The sequence below is a fragment of the Delphinapterus leucas genome, chromosome 21, assembly GCF_059928025.1.
Source record: "Delphinapterus leucas isolate spDelLeu-1000000601 "Yukka" chromosome 21, BTC_Dleu_Yukka2, whole genome shotgun sequence".
NCBI lineage: Eukaryota > Metazoa > Chordata > Mammalia > Artiodactyla > Monodontidae > Delphinapterus > Delphinapterus leucas.
This window is the reverse complement of record NC_143149.1, coordinates 33392570-33417134: the sequence shown is the minus strand read 5'-3', so window position 1 is coordinate 33417134 and position 24565 is coordinate 33392570. Positions and strand designations below refer to the sequence as shown.

At 37.4% G+C, this 24565-nt stretch overlaps 1 protein-coding gene across 5 annotated transcripts in view; it reads right to left on the bottom strand.

Annotated features, from left to right (window-relative positions):
* HOOK3 (hook microtubule tethering protein 3) overlaps window positions 1–24565 on the bottom strand; it is a 129606-nt gene that overhangs the window by 13511 nt on the left and 91530 nt on the right. Inside the window, exons 22-24 of one of the 5 annotated variants that reach the window (XR_016391188.1) lie at window positions 22508–22644; window positions 11393–11682; window positions 11135–11309 (exon numbers count right to left, since the gene is read on the bottom strand). Coding sequence is in view for 2 of the 5 variants with exons in the window: in XM_089903806.1 (XP_089759932.1) it covers window positions 11679–11682; window positions 22508–22644 (141 nt within the window). In the remaining 3 variants the exon portion in view is untranslated. Of the gene's footprint in view, window positions 1–1031; window positions 11683–12642; window positions 22645–24565 lie in introns of those variants that run through there. The other 4 variants (XR_016391187.1, XM_089903806.1, XR_016391186.1 and 1 more) reach the window with 4 other exon arrangements.

Genomic DNA, 24565 nt, shown 5'->3' with positions numbered 1-24565 from the left:
ATCTCGAATAAACAACATAACCTTGCACCTAAAGCAATTAGAGAAAGAAGAACAAAAAAACCCCAAAGTTAGCAGAAGGAAAGAAATCATAAAAATCAGATCAGAAATAAATGAAAAAGAAATGAAGGAAATGATAGCAAAGATCAATAAAACTAAAAGCTGGTTCTTTGAGAAGATAAACAAAATTGATAAACCATTAGCCAGACTCATCAATAAAAAAAGGGAGAAGACTCAAATCAATAGAATTAGAAATGAAAAAGGAGAAGTAACAACTGACACTGCAGAAATACAAAAGATCATGAGAGATTAGTACAAGCAACTCTATGCCAATAAAATGGACAACCTGGAAGAAATGGACAAATTCTTAGAAAGGCACAACCTGCCAAGACTGAATCAGGAAGAAATAGAAACTATGAACGGACCAATCACAAGCACTGAAATTGAAACTGTGATTAAAAATCTTCCAACAAACAAAAGCCCAGGACCAGATGGCTTCACAGGCGAATTCTATCAAACATTTATAGGAGAGCTAACACCTATCCTTCTCAAACTCTTTCAAAATACAGCAGAAGGAGGAACACTCCCAAACTCATTCTACGAGGCCACCATCACCCTGATACCAAAACCAGACAAGGATGTCACAAAGAAAGAAAACTACAGGCCAATATCATATCACTGATGAACATAGATGCAAAAATCCTCAACAAAATACTAGCAAACAGAATCCAACAGCACATTTAATGGATCATACACCATGATCAAGTGGGGTTTATTCCAGGAATGCAAGGAATCTTCAATATATGCAAATCAGTCAATGTGATACACCATATTCACAAATTGAAGGAGAAAAACCATATGATCATCTCAATAGATGCAGAGAAAGCTTTTGACAAAATTCAACACCCATTTATGATAAATACCCTGCAGAAAGTAGGCATAGAGGGAACTTTCCTCAACATAATAAAGGCCATATATGACAAACCCACAGCCAACATCGTCCTCAATGGTGAAAACCTGAAAGTATTTCCACTAAGATCAGGAACAAGACAAGGTTGCCCACTCTCACCACTCTTATTCAACATAGTTTTGGAAGTTTTAGCCACAGCAATCAGAGAAGAAAAGGAAATAAAAGGAATCCAAATTGGAAAAGAAGAAGTAAAGCTGTCACTATTTGCAGATGACATGATACTATAGATAGAGAATCCTAAAGATGCTACCAGAAAACTACTAGAGCTAATCAATGAATTTGGTAAAGTAGCAGGATACAAAATTAATGCACAGAAATCTCTGGCATTCCTATACACTAATGATGAAATATCTGAAAGTGAAATCAAGAAAACACTCCCATTTACCATTGCAACCAAAAGAATAAAGTATCTAGGAATAAACCTACCTAAGGAGACAAAAGTCCTCTATGCAGAAAATTACAAGACACTGATGAAAGAAATTAAAGGTGATACAAATAGATGAAGAGATATACCATGTTCTTGGATTAGAAGAATCAACATTGTGAAAATGACTCTACTATCCAAAGCAATCTACAGATTCAATGCAATCCCTATCAAACTACCACTGGCATTTTTCACAGCACTAGAACAAAAAATTTCACAATTTGTATGGAAACACAAAAGACTCCGAATAGCCAGAGCAATCTTGAGAACCAAAAATGGAGCTGGAGGAATCAGGCTCCCTGACTTCAGACTATACTACAAAGCTACAGTAATCAAGACAGTATGTTACTGACACAAAAACAGAGAGATACATCAATAGAACAGGATAGAAAGCCCAGAGATAAACCCACGCACATATGGTCACCTTATCTTTGATAAAGGAGGCAGGAATGTACAGTGCAGAAAGGACAGCCTCTTCAATAAGTGGTGCTGGGAAAACTGGACAGGTACATGTAAAAGTATGAGATTAGATCACTCCCTAACAGCATACACAAAAATAAGCTCAAAATGGATTAAAGACCTAAATGTAAGGCCAGAAACTATCAAACTCTTAGAGGAAAACATAGGCAGAACACCCTATGACATAAATCACAGCAACGTCCTTTTTGACCCACCTCCTAGAGAAAGGGAAATAAAAACAAAAGTAAACAAATGGGACCTAATGAAACTTCAAAGCTTTTGCACAGCAAAGGAAACCATAAACAAGACCAAAAGACAACCCTCAGAATGGGAGAAAATATTTGCCAATGAAGCAACTGACAAAGGATTAATTTCCAAAATTTACAAGCAGCTCATGCAGCTCAATAACAAAAAAAAAACAACCCAATCCAAAAATGGGCAGAAGACCTAAATAGACATTTCTCAAAAGAAGATATAGAGACTGCCAACAAACACATGAAAGAATGCTCAACATCACTAATCATTAGAGAAATGCAAATCAGAACTACAATGAGATATCATCTCACACCAGTCAGAATGGCCATTATCAAAAAATCTAGAAACAATAAATGCTGGAGAGGGTGTGGAGAAAAGGGAACCCTCTTGCACTGTTGGTAGGAATGTAAATTGATACAGCCACTGTGGAGAAGAGTATGGAGGTTCCTTAAAAAACTACAAATAGAACTACCATATGACCCAGCAATCCCACTACTGGGCATATACCCTGAGAAAACCATAATTCAAAAAGAGTCTTGTACCAAAATGTTCATTGCAGCTCTATTTACAATAGCCTGGAGATGGAAACAACCTAAGTGTCCATCATCAGATGAATGGATAAAGAAGATGTGGCACATATATACAATGGAATATTACTCAGCCATAAAAAGAAACAAAATTGAGCTATTTGTAATTAGGTGGATAGACCTAGAGTCTGTCATACAGAGTGAAGTAAGTCAGAAAGAGAGAGACAAATACCATATGCTAACATATATATATGGAATTTAAGAAAAAAATGTCCTGAAGAACCTAGGTGTAAAACAGGAATAAAGACACAGACCTACTAGAGAATGTACTTGAGGATACGGGGAGGGGGAAGGGTAAGCTGTGACAAAGTGAGAGAGAGGCATGGACGTATATACGCTACCAAACGTAGGGTAGATAGCTAGTGGGAAGCAGCTGCATAGCACAGGGAGATTAGCTCGGTGCTTTGTGACTGCCTGGAGGGGTGGGATAGGGAGGGTGGGAGGGAGGGAGATGCAAGAGGGAAGAGATATGGGAACATATGTATATATATAACTGATTCATTTTGTTGTAAAGCAGAAACTAACACACCACTGTAAAGCAATTATACTCCAATAAAGATGTTAAAACAAAACAAAACAAAAACTACAATGTGGTATCCCCTCACATCAGTTAGAATGGGCATCATCAGAAAATCTACAAACAACAAATGCTGGAGAGGGTGTGGAGAAAAGGGAACCCTCTTGCAGTGTTGGTGGCAATGCAAATTGATACAGCCACTATGGAAAACAGTATGGAGGTTCCTTAAAAAACTAAAAATAGAATTACCATATGACCAGCGATCCCACTACTGGGCATATACCTAGAGAAAACCATTATTCAAAAAGACACATGCACCTCAGTGTTCATTGCAGCACTATTTACAATAGCCAGGTCATGGAAGCAACCTAAAATGCCCATTGACAGATAAATGGATAGAGAAGATGTGGTACATATATGCAATGGAATATTACTCAGCCATAAAAAGGAGTGAAATTGGGTAATTTGTAGAGATGTGGATGGATCTAGAGCCTGTCATACAGAGTGAAGTAAGTCAGAAAGAGAAAAACAAATACTGTGTATTAACGCATATATGTGGAACCTAGAAAAATGGTACAGATGAACCGGCTCGCAAGGCAGAAATAGAGACACAGATGTAGAGAACAAACGTATGGACACCAAGGGGGGAAAGCAGCGGGGGGCGGGGGGTGGTGGTGGGATGAATTGGGAGATTGGGATTGACATTTATACACTAATATGTATAAAATGGATAACTAATAAGAACCTGCTGTTTAAAAAATAAGTAAAATAAAATTCAAAACAACAAACCAACAAACCACCATCTCATTGAGATTGACTGGGATTGTAATAAAGCTGTAGATCAATGTTGGGGTAACTGACAACTCTACTATATTAAATCTTCCAATCCATGAACATGGCATATCTCTGTTTATTTAGCTTTTTATTGTCTCTTATGAGGTTTTATATCTTCTAGGTATGCTGTTAAAATTGATTTTTATATCTAGCCTCTTTCCTAATTTCTATTAATTTTTCTTGGCTGTGTTGGGTCTTCGTTGCTGTGTGCGGGCTTTCTCTAGTTGCAGCGAGCACAGGCTATTCTTCATTGCGGTGCGTGGGCTTCTCATTGCGGCGGCTTCTCTTGTTGCAGAGCACAGGCTCTAGGTGCGCGGGCTTCAGTAGTTGCAGCACGTGGGCTCAGTAGTTGCGGTGAGTGGGCTCTAGGGCACACAGGCTTTAGTAGCTGTGGTGCACGGGCTTAGGTGCTCCTCAGCGTGTGGGATCTTCCTGGACGAGGGATCGATCCCGTGTCCCCTGCACTGGCAGGTGGATCCTTAACCACTGCGCCACCTGGGAAGTCCTAACTTCTATTAATTCTAATACTTTAGCTGTAATGATTTAAGAGAGTGTGATATTGGCACAGAAATAGACAAAGCAAGTAACAGAACACAGTGGAGAACTCACAAACATATCTATGAATATACATGGATGCTTGAGACTTGAGAAAACCTTCACTGCAGAGAAGTGAGAAAAATCTAGTGTTCTGAATGATGGTGCTGGGACAATTAGGCATCAATACCGGAAAAAAATTTTAAAAAAAGAACAAAATTGCATCCTTACCTCACACTATGTACTGAAATATGAGATGCAAAAGATAAATATCTTAGATGATAATATAGGAGGAAATCTCCAGGCTTTAGAGTTAGAAAAAATTTCTTAAACAAGACAGAAAATAAGTAATACAAGAAAAAATGATAAATCTGATTATGTTAAAATTAAGAACTCTCTATTCGTCAGAATACACCAAGAGTTGAAGGCAAACCACTGAGGGCTTAAATCCAAAATATGTACTAGATTCCTAGAAATAAAAATACAGATAACCTAAAATAGAAGATTGGTTGGAACATATTCTGCACAAAGGAAGAAACCCAAATGGCAAATAAATACATGACAAAGTGACCAATCTCAGTAATCAGGAAAATGCAAATTAAAGACATTTTTATATACCACTACCCACCCATTACATTGGCAAAAATCAAAAAGCTTGACAGTTCGAAATGACTACTCTGCTTTGGGAAGAGTTTGGCATTATGTAGGAAAGTTGAAGATACCTATCCTAATGACGGAGTAATTCTATTCTTAGGTACGTCCCCAAAGAAACGCATACTCTGATGCATCAGAATATACGAACAATGTTGGCAACATTGTCTGGAATAGCCACAAACTGGAAACAACCAAAATACTCATCAAGGGTACAATGTATATTGTCATATAATGGAATTCTATGCAAAAAAGAAATAAATTAACTGGAGCTCACATGATAATAAGGATGACTGTATAAACAAAATGCTGCGCAAAGGAAGCCAGACTATATAATTCTATTTACACAAAGTTTAGGAACAGGCAACGTCATACCATGTTGTTTTTACTTAATGGTAAAACCCTAAACAAAAAATGGAATCATTACCATAGCAGTCGGGCTAGTTGTTACCTCTGGGGAAGGAGGAGCTTGAGAAGGGAAATGTGTGGAGATTCTCAGGCACTTGCAATGTTTAATCCTGCCGGGATGTGATTACGTTGTTGTTCACTATATGACAACTTGTAAGACTACATGTTCATACTATGTACTTTCCTGTTTTTGTATTATATTTTACAATAAAAAATACTTTAAGGTGGAAAACAGAATTGGAGTAAAATGGTGAAAAACACAAGACTAAAACCAAAAGCCCAAAGGAAAAAATAATTACATTTGACCCTTGAACAACCGAAGGGTTGGGGTGCCGACTCCCGTGCAGTAGAAAACCCGCATATAATCTTAGAGTCAACTCTCGGCATCCCCGGTTCTGCATCTGTGGGTTCAGCCAACCACAGATCCTGGTTTCCTGAGATGGAATCTACTCCTGGTGAAGATGCTGTGATGATCGGTGAAATGACAACAAAGAATTCAGAATATGACATCAACTGAGTTGATAAAGCAGCAGCAGGGTTTGAGAGGAATGACTCCAATTTTGACAGACTTTCTACTGTGGGTGAAAATCCTATCAAGCAGCAATGCATGCTACAGAGAAATTGTTCACGAAAGGAAGAGTCAAGGGATGTGGCAAACTTCACTGTTGTTTTAAGAAATTGCCACCGATACCCCAACTTCAGTAACCACCACCCAGATCAGTCAGCAGCCATCAACATCCAGGCAAGACCCTCTACCAGCAAAAAGGTTATGACTCGCTGAAGACTCAGATAATGGTTGGTCCTAAAACTGAGTATCCTAGTCCCACTTATAGAAATCTGTTCTGCAAAAATATAGCATTGTCATGAAAATTATGCCAAGCCCACTGTATGGAAAAGTGAAACAAGAATGACAGAGATGTGTATACACAGGCATGGAAGGACATGTATATAGGGCTATATAATTTGACAGGGTTATAAATAAATTTGGGATTATATAAATAGAATTTTATATTCATTAGATTTTTTTGATATTAAAAATCTATTAATTAAAAATTACAAATTTAATATACTGTCATACTCAAAGTGTCTAAAACTTATGTGCCTTTTTTTCACTCAACAATTATTTCTGCGATCTGTCTCTATTATAACAGATCTAGATCCTCTTATTGGTTATATAGCATACAATTGTATGACAATGACACCTTTATCTATTCTCCAAAACATGAATATATAGCTGGTTTCCAATATTTTGTTCTTCCAAAAAATGCTGTGAATTGTGATAGCTATCACACACAGTGCTTACTATGAGTCAGCCACTGTTCTCTTATTTCACGTGTATAACTCTCTCACCCTATAAAGTGGTTACTACTATCATCCTCATTTTACACAGGAGGAGACAGAGATAATGAGAGGTTAAATAACTTCTCCAAGGTTACAGAGTCAGTAAAGTGGTGCAGTTAGAATCTGAACCAGGTGGTCTGGCTCTGAAGTGTGTGCTCTCAGCCTTCTAGTACATGTCTTCTGATGCCATAAGCCAGAGTGAACCCAGAATGTATCATGAGAAGCAGCAAAAGGATGGGATGTCATGTCAGATTACAAGGCTGTGACTTCCAACATGTTTCCCCCCTCCCCCCACCTTTATGTCTCTCAGAGTCCCCACTCTGAGGGAAGCAAACTGCCATGTTGTGAGCTGTGCTATAGAGAGGTCCACATGGCAAGGGACTGATGTCTCTGGCCACCAGTAAGGACCTGAAGGCTTCTAACAGCTATGTGAGTAAACTTGGAAGTATATCCTCCCCCAGTGCAGCTTCAAGATAACTACAGCCCTGGCAGGCACCTGGACTGCAGCCTTGTGAGAGACCTTAGCCAGAAACACCAGCTAGGCTGCACCTGCATTCTTAAACAAAAGAAACTGTTTTTCTATGCAGCCAACTTTGGGTTAATTGTTATGTAGCTATAGACAACTAATATAGAAGAAATATAAGGTAAAGGAAAGTGGAACAACCTTTTAAACAACTGAAAGAAAACACCCAATGAAAATTTCTTTCAAAAATGGTGGCAAAGTAGACATTTTCAGATATATAAAAGTTGAAAGAATTCATCATCAGTAGATTTTCAGTACGAGAAATATTGAAGGGCATCCAGAAGGAAATTATACAAAATAGAATTCTGGATCTACACAAAAGAAAAAAGGCACCATAAATGATAACTGTAATGGAAAATACAAAAGGCCATTTTTTTCTTATTATACAATTCTCTTTAAAAGATAATTCACTGCTTAAAGTAAAAACAAGAATGTATTGTGGGCTTATAGCAAATGTAGAATTAAAGTGTACTAGCATAAAGTCTAGAAGGATGAAATGGAAGTACACTACTGAAGGTTCTTATGCTATTATACTTGAAGGAGTATAATATCACTTGAAATTAAAGTGTGATAAATTAAAGAAGTATACTATAAACCCTAAAGCAACAACTAACATTATAACAAATAAGTCAACAAAGGAGATAAAATGGAATCATAAAAAATACCCAATTGTTCCAAAAGAAGGCAGAAAAAAAAAGGAATGAAGAATAGAGAGGACAAATAGAAAATAAATAGCAAGAAGGTAAATTTTAAACCTAATCAGATCAATAATTATACTAAATGTAAATGGCTTAAAGACAGAATTAAAAGGCAGAGATTGTCAGGTTGGATAAAAAGGAAGACCCAATATGTGCTCCCTACAAGAAATCCACTTTAAAGACACAAGTAAGTTAAAAATAAGAAGATGAAAGAAAAAGTACAAAGATGTAAAAAGACATATTAACATTAATTAAGAGAAAGGTGAAGTGTCTATAACAATAACAAAGTAGATTTTAGATTAGAGAAAATCAGCCAGAGATAAAGAGGATCATTTCATGACAAAGGGTGAATCAATTCATCAAAAAGACATATTGAGTATAAAAATTTATGCACCTAATAATAGTTTCAAAATGGATAAAGCAAAAACTACAAGCAGAAATAGACAAGTCCATAATTATAGTCAGACTTCAACATCTCTCTCTCAATAACTGATAGGAAAAGTAGACAGAAAAATCAGTAATGCTCTAGAAGACTTAAAGCGCACTCTCAACTAACTTCATCTAATCAACATTTATAGAACACTCCAGCTAACATCGGCGGAATTCTTGAAAGTTCTTTTCAAGTGCACACAAAATATTTACCAAGATAGACATTATCCTAGGCCATAAAACAAATCTCAATAAATTCAAAAGGATTCCTGCCATATAAAACATGTTCTCTAACTATGATGGAATTAAATTAGAAATCACTAACAGAAAAATTCTTGGAAAATCCTCAAATCTTAAAAAGTAAATAACACACTTTTAAATAACCCATGAGTCAAAGATGAAGTGAAAATGAAAATCAGAAAGTATTCTGAACTGGATGAGAAGAGAAACATAGCATATAAAAATCTGTACAATGCAGCTAAGGTAGTAATGAGAAGGAAATTTTTAGCACTAAAGGCCTATAGTAGAAAATAAGAAAGGTTTTAAACTAATAACCTCAGTTTTTACCTTGAGAAACTAGAAAAAGAGCAAATGAAAACTAAAGTAAGTTGAAGAAAGGAAATAATAAAGATCAGAATGGATACAATTGAAATAGAAATCAAAACAAACAAAAAAAAAACAGAGAAAATTAAGTAAACCAAAAGATAGTTCAAATGTATCTCTATGTGCTAGCATGAAACTGGAAATTAAAATTTAAAAAATACCATTTACAACAGCATCAAAACTAAAGAAATACTTAGGATAAATCTGACAATAGATATGAAAAACATGTACACTGAAAACTATAAAACATTGATGAGAGAAATTAAAGAAAACCTAAATAAACGGATGGAAAACTCAATATTAAGTTATTAATTCTCTCAGTTGATCTATAGATTTAATGCAATCCCAGTCAAAATCCCAGCAGGTTTTGTTTTGTAGAAATTGATGAGCTGCTTCTAAAATTCATATGGTAGGTAATGCAAAGGATCTAAACAGTTAAAACAACTTTGAAATAGAAAAAAGATGGAGGGTTTACATTACGTGGCTTCAACACTTCTTTAAAGCTGCAATAATCAAGATGGGGTATTACTGGTGTGAAGATACAGATCGGTGTAACAGCCGACATCCAGAAATAAGACTCATAAAGAGAACTGATTTTCAACGAAGTTGTAAAATGCATTTCAGTGGAGAAAAGATAATTTCAACAAATGGTGCTGGATCATTCTATATGCCTACCCCAATAAACAAAAAAACCCTACAATCCATACCTTGCACTGCACCATATACAAAAATTAAGCCAAAATCGGTAATAAGCATAAATGTATTGAACAGTATCTAAACCTACCATGGGACCCAGCCATTCCACTCCAGGTGTTCACCCAAGCACATGCCCATACAAAGCTTCATTTGTGACAGCCCCAAACTGGAAGCACTCAAATGCTAATGAGCAGGCAAATGAATAAACAAACCGTGGCATATCCACACAGTGAAATACCACTCAGCAATAAAAAGGAATGAACTATGGATACACATAATATGGATAAACCTTAAATAATGCTGAGTAAAAGTAGCCAGACAAAAATGAGTACATACTGCAGGATTCCATTTACACAAAATTGTACACTAACTACACAAAGTAGTCTACAGTGTCAGAAAGCAGATGTGGTTGTCCAGGGATACGGGTGGGCGTAGGGGAACTGGGAGGGCCTGGGGCAATTACCAGGGGGCCTGAGAGAACTTTCTGGGGTGACGGATATGCACATTATTTTGATCGTCGTGATGGGTTCATCATGAGTATATACATCTCAAAAATTATTAAACTGCACGCTTAAAAGTATGCAGTTTAGGCCCTCCCTGGTGGTGCAGTGGTTAAGAATCCGCCTGCCAACGCAGGGGACACATGTTCAAGCCCTGGTCTGGGAAGATCCCACATGCCGCAGAGCAACTAAACCCATGCGCCACAACTACTGAGCCCGTGTGCTTAGAGCCTGTGCTCTGCACCAAGAGAAGCCACCGCAATGAAAAGCCCACGTACCACAATGAAGAGTAGCCCCTGCTCGCCACAACTAGAAAAGTCCACGTGCAGCAACAAAGACCCAATGCAGCCAAAAATAAATAAATTTTAAAAGGATATGCAGTTTAAAAAATTAACAATAATTCATTAATAAAGACAGGTCGAAGATATGAGAAATAACAGCATGTTTGTATGTTAATAGGAATGATTCAGTAGAGCAGAAAAACCTGAAAATGCCAGACCGGGAAGTGGGGGAAATCTCTGGAAACAAGTCCTTTAGGAGAAGCCATCGTACAAATGGGGGGCTTTGGCTAGGAACACGGAGGGTTCATCTCACTACACAGAGACGCTCATATTTTGGACAATTCCCTTAAAATACAGTCTCAGAAATTAACTACCAAAGTAGGGAGTAGAAACATTTTAGAGCTCATGTTACAATACAATTAGATACCTGTTAAAAGAAGTGCGTGTTTTTGCGGCTTCAAACTTTTCAGCTTTTGTTCACAGTGTAGTTACGTACTTGGTGGTTCTGTACCCCTGTGGGTGTGCTTGGCACAGGGATTAGAAGACGGGGAAATATCCTGATTTCAGGAGTATGATCTTCATGGCAGAAGTGTTACTTCTCTCTGAATCCAGACAATGCAGCTGTGGTAAGTGGGTCATTCCTCCACTGGGAGGTGGAGGGTCAGCCCCTTGGATCTGGTCTTACCTGTGACAACCCTGACAAATAAAAGAGAACTGATGCTGTGCAGTTTCCAAGGCTGGGTGCTGACGAGATTTGGAGCTTTCCGCAGGGTTTCTCAGCACTCCTGCTTGGGGGAAGCCAGCTGCATCTAGGAATTCCCTCTCCCCCGTGACTCCACTGTGTGTGTCCAGCTGGCCACGTCGGGAGGTTGTGTGGGGAGCGGCCTGATCACTCTTGGGCACTCTGTCCCCGCCAGTCTGGGTACCACATGTGAGAACAGTCTTCGAATGACTCTAGTCTCAGCCATCACCTAGCTGGGAGCGAATGAGAGGCCCGACAGAGAGCAGCTGGGGCTGTGCCCAGCCCCGGGAGAGCACATCATCATTAAACCCACGACACTGTGCAGTGGTCTGCACTGCAGGAATGACCGGAATGGCGCTCGAGGCCGACCAGGGGCTTCCGGCTGGGACACACTCTAGGTGGGAACTTTCCTGTGTTGTGCCCCATTTGATCACACAGCTATTTCAAGGCAGCTGCTTTAATTTTTGTGATTTACCTACCTTCTCATCCCCTTCTCCTTTGCTTCAACATTCAATACCCAGGGCAGACACTCAATAAAGGCTAAACTTAATACGGTTACCTCCATACTAATGAGTGAAGAACACTTACATTTCTCTTTCTGACATTAAAATGTCATATTAAATGCAAATTAAAGTGGGCACTATTTTGGTTACGTGCATACTAGGTTTATTTGTTTTTAAATATTGGTGCTAACTTCACTCTGCAATTATTTTAATGTGAGTATAATCGATTTCTCCACTGCTGCTGCCACTTTACGTGACACTGAAGATGCCATATTTCAATCATGTCTAGGGTGGAGGTGGGGGAAAAGGGTGAATTTTAAGGGTCGACAGGCAGGAAAAGGGGCATCTATGGCTTAAACAGGATGCTTCAACAATAATGCCTTATATTGTGAAAGAATGTAAGTACCTACCATTGGTTCTTGCTGGACTGTCTGTGGTAAGAGGGGAGAAGCCATGTTTACCTTTTATCCCTCAGAACTTTGGACAGTCAGCTTACACACATTGTGAACCAGCCTAAATCAAAACAAAACTTATCCTAGGTACTGGGAAGAAACTCAAAGACTATTCCTGATTTACAGCCAGTCAGCGGCATAATATCTAAATTGACAGGACAGTATGGCAAGCGGATGGATACTATTAGACATTATTAAACATGCGTTTGTACGGCCTAAGAGCAGAAAAAATCTAAGCTGAATTTTTATACAAGTCTTTATTTACAACTTGTATGACAACTGTACACTTTCTGCAGCCTTGAAAACATTTTTGTACTTGAATGGGAAAATATAGTTTGACCAAATCTTAACTTTATTCTTCATATACATATACTATATGCATACATATAAACATATACATATAATTAATACCATAACAAGTTGGCAGTCATAAAATTAAAATGAATAAGTGATATCAAAAGGAAATACAATATAAGATTTCAAAAAATTAAAAATCTGTCTTCTGGTGATTTCTTGGACTTTACGTTTTTGCGATTTTGGTGAAAATTTCTCACAAGTCATTTACCTCAGAAAAACAGTGAGAAAACCCACAAGTCTAACACAGAGTAAATGATTGGTAAACTTGGTAAACAGATGGAAAACTGCTTGGATGCCATTTATGTACAATGTTGTTAAAACTGTATTGATTCCATTTGTGAGGTGAGAGAGAAATTTAGAGTTCCACGTGGATTTCCTTTTTGGATTATGACTAAAAATGAAATCATGAAATTACGAATTCAATAGTCAACCAGAAATAAGAACATACCTAGCAATATCCTTTTTGCAAAGGCTAAACTGCAAGGTGGATAACTACAATGTCAAATATCAAACTAACAAGTCACAGAACAATCAGTAACACTTAAGACATGAGTATAAGGCTTCAGAGCTGGGACTGTAACCAGTACAACTCCAACTCCAATGTACTAAGGTGTTTTCCAGCTCATCTGAAAAGTGTAAAAAATACTATAGGAAAAAGAAGCCTCTTTCTATCCCCAAATCTTTGATAGAATTTGTTAATCAAAATAAGGCAAATTATTAAATTAGATATGTTTGAATTTTACCATTCATTACACAACGAGAAATTGAGTGTTATAAATGGTGGGGCAATTGTCAAAACATGAAAACTGCAAAACAAGAGTAAACCTGGAAATTATTCTTCTGAGTACAAAGCTTTATGAATTACACACAATCTGTAAACAGCTAGTGACAGCAATGGCATTTCAGTGCATCTGAATTTTAAATAACTAAGGCTATTAAAAAACCAAAAGCTTACTATTAAAAAATTTAAAAGCCCCCAAATGATTGATTGGCATTTGTGTACAGTCATTTCCTGTATTTATACTAGCATGTTTTCTTATTTCAAGCGCATTGAAAATCTCCCTTAACTAGTAAAATGAGTCTCTGTAGAACACACATTAAATTAGACCACCATGACAATAATAAAACAAACTCAAATCACACCATTTACTCATCTGTACTTGAATAACAATAAGAACTTCATTATATTTGCTTGGAATTTGACACTACTGGATCAAGTCTGCTGCTTGATTAAAAAATTTAAAAACGAAGAGGAAAGCATCTGACTTCCTAACGGGATAGTTTTCACTAAGTACCAAGCTGACTCCTAAGAGTTATGATTAGTCTCTTACATTCATTAAAAAATTCAAAGACGCATTTGTGTAGATCCTTTTAGTTATGTTAAGCACTTTAGTAATAGGCCAAGTCAATTAATAAATCTTAAAAAAATGTTTCATTAAGTTGCTGGAATAAAATCTTTGCTTCATACATGAAACTTAATTTGATTCATAATCTAAGTAATTAAGAGCAAGACACTATGAAGAAAATCAAAGAAACTATCTGGATCTTGATAAACCTTTAAGGTAGAAGATGATCAAATGTGATTTTAGGGGCAGAAACAAAAAAAACTGTTGGCAACTCTCCTTAGATCTATACAGATTTAAAAGTAACAGAATAGGGCTTCCCTGGTGGCGCAGTGGTTGAGAGTCCACCTGCCAATGCAGGGGACACGGGTTCGTGCCCCGTTCTGGGAAGATTCCCACATGCCGCGGAGCGGCTGGGCCCGTGAGCCATGGCCGCTGAGCCTGTGCGTCCGGAGCCTGTGCTCCGCAATAGGAGAAGCCACAACAGTGAGAGGCCAGCGTACCGCAAAAAAAAAAAAAAAAAAAAAAAAAAAGTAACAGAATAGAAAGATTTAAAGGTAACAAAACAGAGGAATATGATGTTTATCAACTTTTACTTGTAAGTAAGTTAAGCATTCATCAGTTTCTGCTGGATAAATGTTAGAAACTATGTATCATCAATTTTAAAAGACTACTTGAAAAAGGAAAAAACCTGAAGATACTAAGTTATGATTTATGAAGTTATTTAATAATATCACTTAAAAAGTAAAGTGCTAAGAATCTGTTTAAAAAATACATTGAAAACTAGTTTCAAAGAATGGGGTTTTGATTTTTCCAGGGTCTTTAAAAAGGGCTGGTATTAATTTTTATAAGAAAAATAGCTTTCTTTAACGATGCCGGTAAAATCCAAGAGTATCATAAGTCAACTGAATATCTTTATTTTGTCCTTATTCTCTCTTTGGGCACCACAGCACTGTCAAAAGCATTTTCTGCAAAGATGGAAATGTTCTATATCTGTGCTGTCCAAAATGGTAACACACTTTCCACGGGTGGCTTCTGAGCACTTGAAATGTGGCTGGGGGATTGGGGAACTGAATTCTTCACTTTACTTAATTTAAATTAGCACATGTGGCTGTGAACTGGCTAGTGAATTGGACAACGCAGGTCTAGAATCTACTCTTAACTAGATTAACAAGCAGCCAACGGATGCTAAAGACATTTAGAAGGTGACTTACCCACTTATCATTTCGTCCTTGTGTGTGTGTGTGTGTGTGTGTGTGTGTGTGTGTGTGTGTACAGGTGTGTTTCATTTTTATTTTTTTACTCGGGGAGGATGAAAGTGGCTCTTCCCTCAAAGGTCAGAGTCTAGCCTTCTCTATTTGTGCTTCTCTCTTCTAGGTGACCTGCCCACATCAAGCATACCAGCAGAGCAGAGGGTAACGCAGAAGAAAGCACTACAGAAACTCTTCACACCATAAAAGCATTTCTCTCATCCAGAAACGCAAAATAAAAAACTTTAAGAGAAAGTTCTTATGAGCAAACCTCCCTATTCTTTGGCAGCAATCATCTGTGTCAGTGTTTATGTAACAACAAATATCTCACTCTCTTTTGACTAGGGTTGGAATACAGATATACTCAAGTACAAGCGGAAGAGTCCTGACTCCTCAAAGCATCTCTTAAAAGAATCAGCTGAAAACCCTGCTATATTTGAACTTAAGAAAACGGCCAAGTTCATAAAGCATACGTTATAGTAGAACTCAGACTATTTTTGTAGCATCCTGCCCTTGTTAGTGTCTGCCTTTTCCCATCACCTCACCCCCACCATTTTCCAGATTCTTGGACTTCACAGCTCCTGGAACCTGGCTTTGTTTCTCCTGTGTTTGAGTACATGCAATGTTGAAGAAACTATGAAAGTGAAGGACAGTTTGCAGATTTGTATTTTAGGAGACAGGTAAATGGCAGGTAAGAGCATCTTCTGATTAACCAGAAGACTGTTTACTTTGTGTTAATGCAACTTTTGTTTTCAACAAAAAGTTTTAAGTGTGTCTGCATTTGAGAGAACTTGGCTTCACGAGTACTAACTTATGAGTCTTATTAATGTGAAATATAAAATGTAATTCATGCCTAGTAGCCCCAACCCAGCTTCAAAGAGAGTTCTAGACTTAGAACTTCAGGTATGACTTTAAACATTTCAGGAACAGTACATAGCCTATTTATTTGGGCAATCTTTTACATTTTTCTTAGTGAGTGTTCCAAAATAAGGAGAAGAACCCCAGTGGAAAAGATGTAAGTAGAAAATGCCACAGAAAGGTAGAAGGAAAATAATTATCTAATATTAGTAAAGTGCTGTGAATCTTGCAGTAAAGTATAAATAATACACAAGTGACTAGAAGTAGTAAATAATATTAAGACATTCATCTCTAATAGTGACATCTATAAAATAAACACACTATAGATTGTATATACAGTAATCACTGTCCATAGGTTGACAAATACACCGAGAATAGACATGAGTTCCTTTTATAACTTTTACAATATCAATGCTAATCAAATTATTTTCCTTTGTCAATTTAGAGATCTCTAAGGCAATGGTGCCTGCGCAGAAGTCTCCCACACACATTAAAGACTCAGCATGCTTTGGTAATTTGCTCTTTCTCACTTTGAGATTGCTCTTCTCGTGATATTTAATTATTCTTTTAAGTTCTGAGTCAATATAATTTAGGATATTTGATAGCCCCATTGTCCTTAAATTTTGAGGGTACAGACACCTTCTCTGATGATTTCATCTGCAGACCCTAAACATCTAATTCAGAGCCTGGCAGTAATGTATTAGGTATATAAAGGCTCTCCTTGAATACACACACACACACACATAAAGTCTACTCTTGTCTTCATTTTTTTTTTTTTTTAAAGAAGATGTTGGGGGTAGGAGTTTATTAATTATTTATTTTTGCTGTGTTGGGTCTTCGTTTCTGTGCGAGGGCTATCTCTAGTTGTGGCAAGCGGAGGCCACTCTTCATCGCGGTGCACGGGCCTCTATCGCGGCCTCTCTTGTTGCGGAGCACAGGCTCCAGACGCTCAGGCTCAGTAGTTGTGGCTCACGGGCCCAGGTGCTCCACGGCATGTGGGATCCTCCCAGACCAGGGCTCGAACCCGTGTCCCCTGCATTAGCAGGCAGATTCTCAACCACTGCGCCACCAGGGAAGCCCTTGTCTTCATTTTAAACAAAATTTTCTGTGGGGCTACTACGTATAATTAAGGGAGACATGGTTTGCAAACCAGACACAGCAGCGGACCTAGATAACTGCTAGGAAGTTGGTAGTGAATTTCAGCCACCACAGATTTCTTGCCATCTCATCAGATCATCCTATCCTCATGGCTTTAAATCACTATCTTAGATTTAGTAATGGGTTAACAGTTTCAAAATGAAAATAGATGCTTTCCCCTCCACTCATAAGCGTGTACAGTTAATACTGTGTGCCCAGTTAATGTCCACTGAAGGGAAGGACAATTAGAATATAAATTATTTTTTGTCTGCTCTTTTTTATTGAATGATCATGTAATAAAATCAGGAGATTTTATGTAAACTATTACCTTAGGAACATTTGTTAAGACAAGTATAGGTTTAATAGTGTTAGCGCTTCTATCTGCCTGGATATTTGTTCAAAATTAGGCCTCTTCTTTTTCCGATAATCGATTCTACTCACTAGGAATGGATCTGCCTTGACAGCCTTCGGTTACTTTCCGATTTCTATGTTCACTTATATACAGCATACAAACCTATCTCACAGAATATTATTGGAAAATGTTAGAAAGCAGAAAAATACTGAAGAGAGACGTAATTGCTGAAATAGAATTGTTAGGAAACATCCATAGACCACAACTACTAAAACTCATATACTTGCCATAATTAGCTTCGGGTCTCTTATTTCTCAAATAAACTAATGTCCCTTTCTCTATCATTTTAAGTGCAGTGTGAAGAATTCAAGCATACTTCAAGATAACATTAAGTATAAGTTTTAAAGTTTTTATATTTATGAATACATGGGAATTGGATTGATAAAAGGCTGTTTAAAAACAAAATTATGAGTACGTATTTTCCAAGAACATAATCAGTGATTTAAAAGAGATGGATGTCATCATATTTGTGCTGTCCTTCATTTTATAAAAAGGGAGATAAATATTGATACTTCCGTGATTTAGGGGGATGGGGAGGGGCAGAAATTAACTGTGTCGGTAGCAAATTATTTTATGTTTTTTAGGCTTCTGAGAAAGAAACAGTATTTATTGCACAACTTTAGAACAATAAAATTATCTTGCTTAAATTGGACACTAAAATATTTTCAAATTTTTCCATAAAATAAACATATACCAATTATTATTTAAATATGCTTTATACAAAGTAAAAAACTGGGTGACAGATACATTGAGAATGGCCTCCCTCATATAAAAACTTCATGATACAAAATATTCGAATCATTATAGTTACAAAGAATTAACTCTGAAATTGCTTTCTAAATGTAGTGAAACTGGGTTGCACATCTACTAAAATAAGCTGCCATTTTGACAGTTGGGACTATAGGAAAAGAGATTATCATTATTGAACGGAAAAACCCTTTTAACATATAAAAAGGGAAAAATTTTAAAACATGCTAAAGTAATTTTCAAAGATTCTGAGATCCCACCTTATTTTGTTCTGTTCAGTCCTTCCTACCCTGTAAGGGTAGGACTTCTACTCACTGTTAAGGAGTACAATCCTGCATCAGTTCGACAGCCATTTCTAGGCAAAGAGTCACTTTGTAATATAAGGATAAAAAGTCAAAACATGCTCCCATAGTTTAATGAACAGACAACAAGAAGCATGTTGTTATTCTGCCCCTAGCAAAAAGCAAGATGCCAAGCACCTTCCTCTCCCTTTAGGATCACAGGTTCTTATCCCAGTAGCTGTAAACTAACTAGGTTTACACTATCTGTGGGTTGTGGATGCTTTTTCAGATAAACCTCATGTGTTCCAACTGGGGAAAAGTGTAACACTTCTGGAGTCTGAGATCTGGACCACTGGAGATTAAATGCAGGGAGCTAGGATAAATTCAGAAATTTAGAATTTTAGTTCAAGTAAATTCTTATATCAGAATAAAGATTTTCAAGTTTTCAACACGGTGTTATCTTTAAAAGATGAATGCTTGTCGGAGCACAAGAGACACTACAAAATATTTCATATCATTAGATATGAATAAATAAAACTGCAGTTGAAAAGGAAGTGTGAGTAAAATAGCTCAAAAATAAAATGTGCCTTTTCTTCAACCTGAATCCCCCTTCCCCTCACAATCACTTACTGCTGGTTTGTTTGCACAGCACCGGTTTTCATGCCTTGCTGAAGACTGCTGATATATATGGGCTGATGTTTCTGACTGGAAACATTTAGCTCAAGTTTGTACAACTGAGCTTTTATCATTCAGACAAAGCAGTAAGACCGCAACAAAATAACAGCGGACAGTATTATCCTTATTATAATGAATCATCTCGTTAGCCAATTTTACCAGGCTGGGCCATCAAACAGAAATAATTCAATGCTGATCAATTTTAGAAAATGGAGCCTTTGTTTTGGTACTTCTTTTTCTTGGTTATTATTAAATAATCAGACAAATACTAAAAAAGGTATGATCGGGTTTCTGCAAGTTTTTTAAAGATACGTACAGCTGTATTATTTACTCTCTTTTTAAGATGCGGTAAGCATATTTGCTGGATTTTTTTTCGCCTTTACAAACTTCTTAAATACACACTGCAGAATATAAATTTCATGCTTTTGTAGTCTTTAGTTATTAACTCTGTATTTTCTCACCCTGGTTAGAGGGAAAACAGAAAATAAGCTTTTTGTTCACAAGAACTCAGACAGGGGGTGATGGCTCAACCCCAACCTTAGCGCACTAACCCTGTGCTGACTCCACAGTGTGCCCAGCGTCATCGCCAGAGAAAGAGAAATGTAAAAATCCTGTCCAAAGCTGAGCAAAGGAAATGGGGTCCTCACTGGGACAGCAAAGTTCTATTCCTGACTTTTAAGAAAACATCACAGAATGTTTAGAAATAAAGTTTCTGCTATGGAACGAAAGCAACATACTAAAATTTAAACATACTGTAAAGGTGAGTGAAACTTACGAACATAAGCACCAAAATAATGGCACGCTGAAGAAAAATAAGACGGAAAACTTCCTTCTAAAGGCCTGGCACTTTCCTCTCCCATTTAGAGAAACATATCTGAGCAGGGGGGTGGGTAGGAGACCAGGACTGGGACAGTAAATAGAGAACTAAAATTAAAACCTCTCCTCTCATGGGATATAATCCATTTAACAAACAGCTCATGGACTCTGATTTTCATCTATCTTATTTTGCAGCTATATTTCCCAATAATTTTAATTTTACCAAGGTGAGTGTTCATGCCCTGTTTTAAAACTGTTGGATCCTTACTCTGATTTGTGAAATAAAGGGACGGGGAAGGGTGGAGGTGGGGGACGGTTACCCATCTTAAATCATTTTTAATCTTTCATTGTCAAAACTTTCTATGTTGATTAGGTCTGCTTGCCCTCCTGAAACCCCACGATGCATTCCACTCGCTGGTTCTCTCCATTACTACTAAGTCTTCCTGCTTTTCTTCTTACCAGGCAGAAGCACTCACACTGAGCTCAGACTTCTGTACTTAATGTAAAAAATTAGCACAATGCATGGAGTCATTTCTGTGTATATTCTAATACCTTTCTTCAAGTACAGTTTCTGAGGACAAATGAAAACACCTAAAATAGTCTTTAGGTCAATTTCTTATAAAAAAAAAAAGGAAATAAGGATTTAAAATCAAACACTGGAATATAGTTTCTGAAAATTCTTGATTATGTTTAGCTTGATTTAAAGTTACTCATTTGTATTTAATACACAAAACTAAATGAAACCTGAACTTCTAAATAGCAAGTATATGAAATAAAATCTTCTTAATAGGTGACCTATCCAAAACCGAAAACAAATAATCGACCTAGTTTCAGTAAATTTTTGCTTTACTGGGCTATGGGCTATGGTGCAAGAAAAAGGCTGGAGGGGAACTAAAATATAATTTGGGGCCAATACGGAAAGTTAGGCAGAGACATTTCATGTTCAAATGAATGACATTTTGCATTTATATAGCACCTTATATAGTCAAAGTGCTTTACAATCGTTATTACTTGACAGCCATTCATCAATGTAAATAAACATAGTTTATAATCTGTCAACAAATGTAAGCACTTTGGGGCAACCAAATACCCAAGAGAATCTACTCAGTAGCAAACTCTTAGACTAGTACATAGAATTAAGAAAAAATATGACAGCCACCTGTCATAACATCAGACACAAGAAGTCACTTATTGATCCTAACGACTGATACTAAGATGTTAAGTATTAGGAATTATTGAGAAATAGCAGGTTTTATGTTAAGGAATAAGTAAGACAAATGAGGTGCAAGTCAACAAGGAAATTACCCCAAAGGTAAGGCCACCTATGACTCGTAAGTATATAAAAAATACATCTTTTATATACTTTTATATGTGGAGGGCAGTTGCAACGAAATGTCAGCCCATTGCTAGAATCTGATCCTCAGTTACTGTGATATTCCAAAAAAAGAAGAAAAATGAACACACTTCCTGATTTTTTTTCTTCTGTAACTTCTCCCCAAATAACCTAACCAGTGCATTCACTTCTGCCAGCAAATAAGATAGTAGGAAATAATGAAATTCTATTTATGTTTTAAAAATAGTTTCCAAATCTTTGGACAAATTTAATTTCCTATAAAACAATGTGAAAACTCAGTTTTTCCCTCTAAATAGTTCTATCAGGTGCCTTAGGTAAGATCTGATTAGCACCTCTGCCAATGTATTTATGTCTTTGCAAAAAGTGCACTTGCCAACCATTTTACATAGTAAGTATGCAAGTTATTTGAAGTGCATTTGGAAAACAATTGAAAACACAGATTAATACATCATAAAAAGATTAATTCCCTTTAAACAAAGACATTCTTAGAAAGCATGGTAACACAGAGGCACAATAAAGAATATAAATTGTATATCAATTATTGGCAGAAAATCTAATTCATTACAAAGCCTACACCATTGGGGAAAGGACATTTTCATACAAAGAAAAGTACTACACTAATATACAACACTTTTAATTGGGCATTTAAAAATTTTTTGGCACATTAAAAGGAACCAAAAGGACTACAAAATAAAGGACCAAGAAACTAAAACATTATAGATACAGAAGAGAGAAAGTCCTCAAATGAGAAACAACTAAATACATGAAATACAGACAAAATATAAGCTGGCTGAATTTCCTGAAATGTTATATGTAACAGAAGTATGCTTTGAATGCGGGGTGTTTTTTATTCTAATGGCAGGACTTGTCTACCTTGCTGTGGCTGGCTGGACGTGGCCCGGGTAAGACCTTCTCGTGCTGGTGGCTTGTCTCTGCCTCGCCAGGAATGACTGCCCCGAACCTGTACTAGCAAGTCTGTCTTCTGCCGCCTTTTTATGCAGAGTCATTCCCTACGTAACACGGAAAAAAAGTAATCAGTGAAAAAATAACGGAACACACTCTCACAAAAGAAAATTTCATCGCGCAGAATTTGTTACCTGACGACATAAGGCACAATTAGGAACGTTAACTCTGCTCATGATAGATTAAAATCTTAGAGGCATTTAAGTTCCAACAATTAGGTACAAATCTTTTGTTAAAATTAAGGCTTAATTTTCTGAATTTACAATAACCCAAACAATAGATTATAATAGAGATGGATCTTTGGAATGCATCATCCATACTCAATCATACATACTTCCCTTTGGAATCAAATGCATAAAGTGATTTTCCAAGAAAAAAAAGGGCAATTGATTGGTAGCAGTTGATTCACATGGGGATATGGAAATCAGAGGGTTTAGTTAGAATAGAAAACCACAAAAGCACTTGTTCTTTCTTAGGGTGGAAAGTCACACCAGGTATAATACATACCACCACGCTGCTTTTCTTCACAGGCACACTTGTTAAGGGAAGTTCCTGACGGCTGGCCCACACAGCGGGCCCAAGGAGCGCAGGGGTCCTTCCCGAGGACTGGAGAAGGAGGCCTACCCGCTTAGAAGGGGGACGAGCCCACCTGCCGGGCCCAGGGCACCTGAACGGGAGGGAGAACCTGCGGCGCTCTCTAAACGCGGAGGAGTAAACAGTGAGGACCCCGAGTAGATCCGGAAAAAAGGGTTTCGGTTCTCATTTAATAAGCTGGCGAAGAACCCTGGCCAGAGAAGCAGGAAGAACTGGGAGCGGCAGCTTTGTCTCACCGGTGACTGGAAGCGAGATGACGGGAGGAAGCGGACGCCGGCAACAGGGAAGGAGGAGAAACAGAGCCGGGAGGGAGGCGGGGCAGGCGCCAGAGGCGCTGGGCAAACCCGCACAGAAGGCAGAAGGCAAGACAAACCTCCCAGCTCCCGTCACCTCCAGGGAAACTGGGGTCATGGCTCTGCGTTTCAAACAGACCCCAATGCACAACATTCTCCACTCTCCCCATGAGAAAACCCAGGATGTGCTTTTTACTCAGTTTGGAATTAAAGCATTTAAGGATCTGAATAAAATGGACAAATATCTATTGGCAATATCTGTTAATTTGGCTACATAAATTAACAATTATATTTTATTTAAAATATACCTTTTTAACTTTCACATTCTAAACAACTTATTCAAATTCTAGACTCCCCTTCAAGATCTCAGTATCCATCATGAGGCCATTCCCTGAGATACTTAATACCTTTTCCCAGCACTCACCATCCTCACTTCCAGTTCGGTTGTCTGGGATGCAGAACTTTCTGAATGTATGTATGAAGCTGTTACCGGTTACCCTATCTGAACATAACTTGTGTGTTCCTACTGGGAGTTATCCCTTCACTCTCCGCAGAGCTGAAAACTAAGATTCTTCTTTAATACCATGTCACAGAATAAATCAGTTTTGTTCCATACGAAACACAATATGTGAAGCCATAAAAATCAATCAGGTATATGAAATCACTCACACGGACTGAGGGGCAGAGCTCCCAGATTGCTAACATTAACCTTGAAGGAGGACGAAGAGAAAACAATGTGGGTGAAGTCAGGACTAGTTCCCAGAGACCTTCCTTAAACACAGGTTTTTCTTATTTTTTACATTTTAATTTTCAATTAATCTATATTTGTTAACAGTAATGGTAATGTAAACCCAGTATGATTTCCTTTTTTGTTTTTTAAAATTGTGATAAAAATCTTAAATATGTAGTACCAAGGCAAATATAAATGTGGACATGTCATAAAACTGTATGAAATTTTGACAAAGTTCAAATCACATTATTAGGAGACCTGGGACATGAACCCTTCAGACACAGTATCAATTATAACGGTAAAGTGGTATAATTTACAATTGTAATTGTAAAACGGTACTGTTCCAGTAAC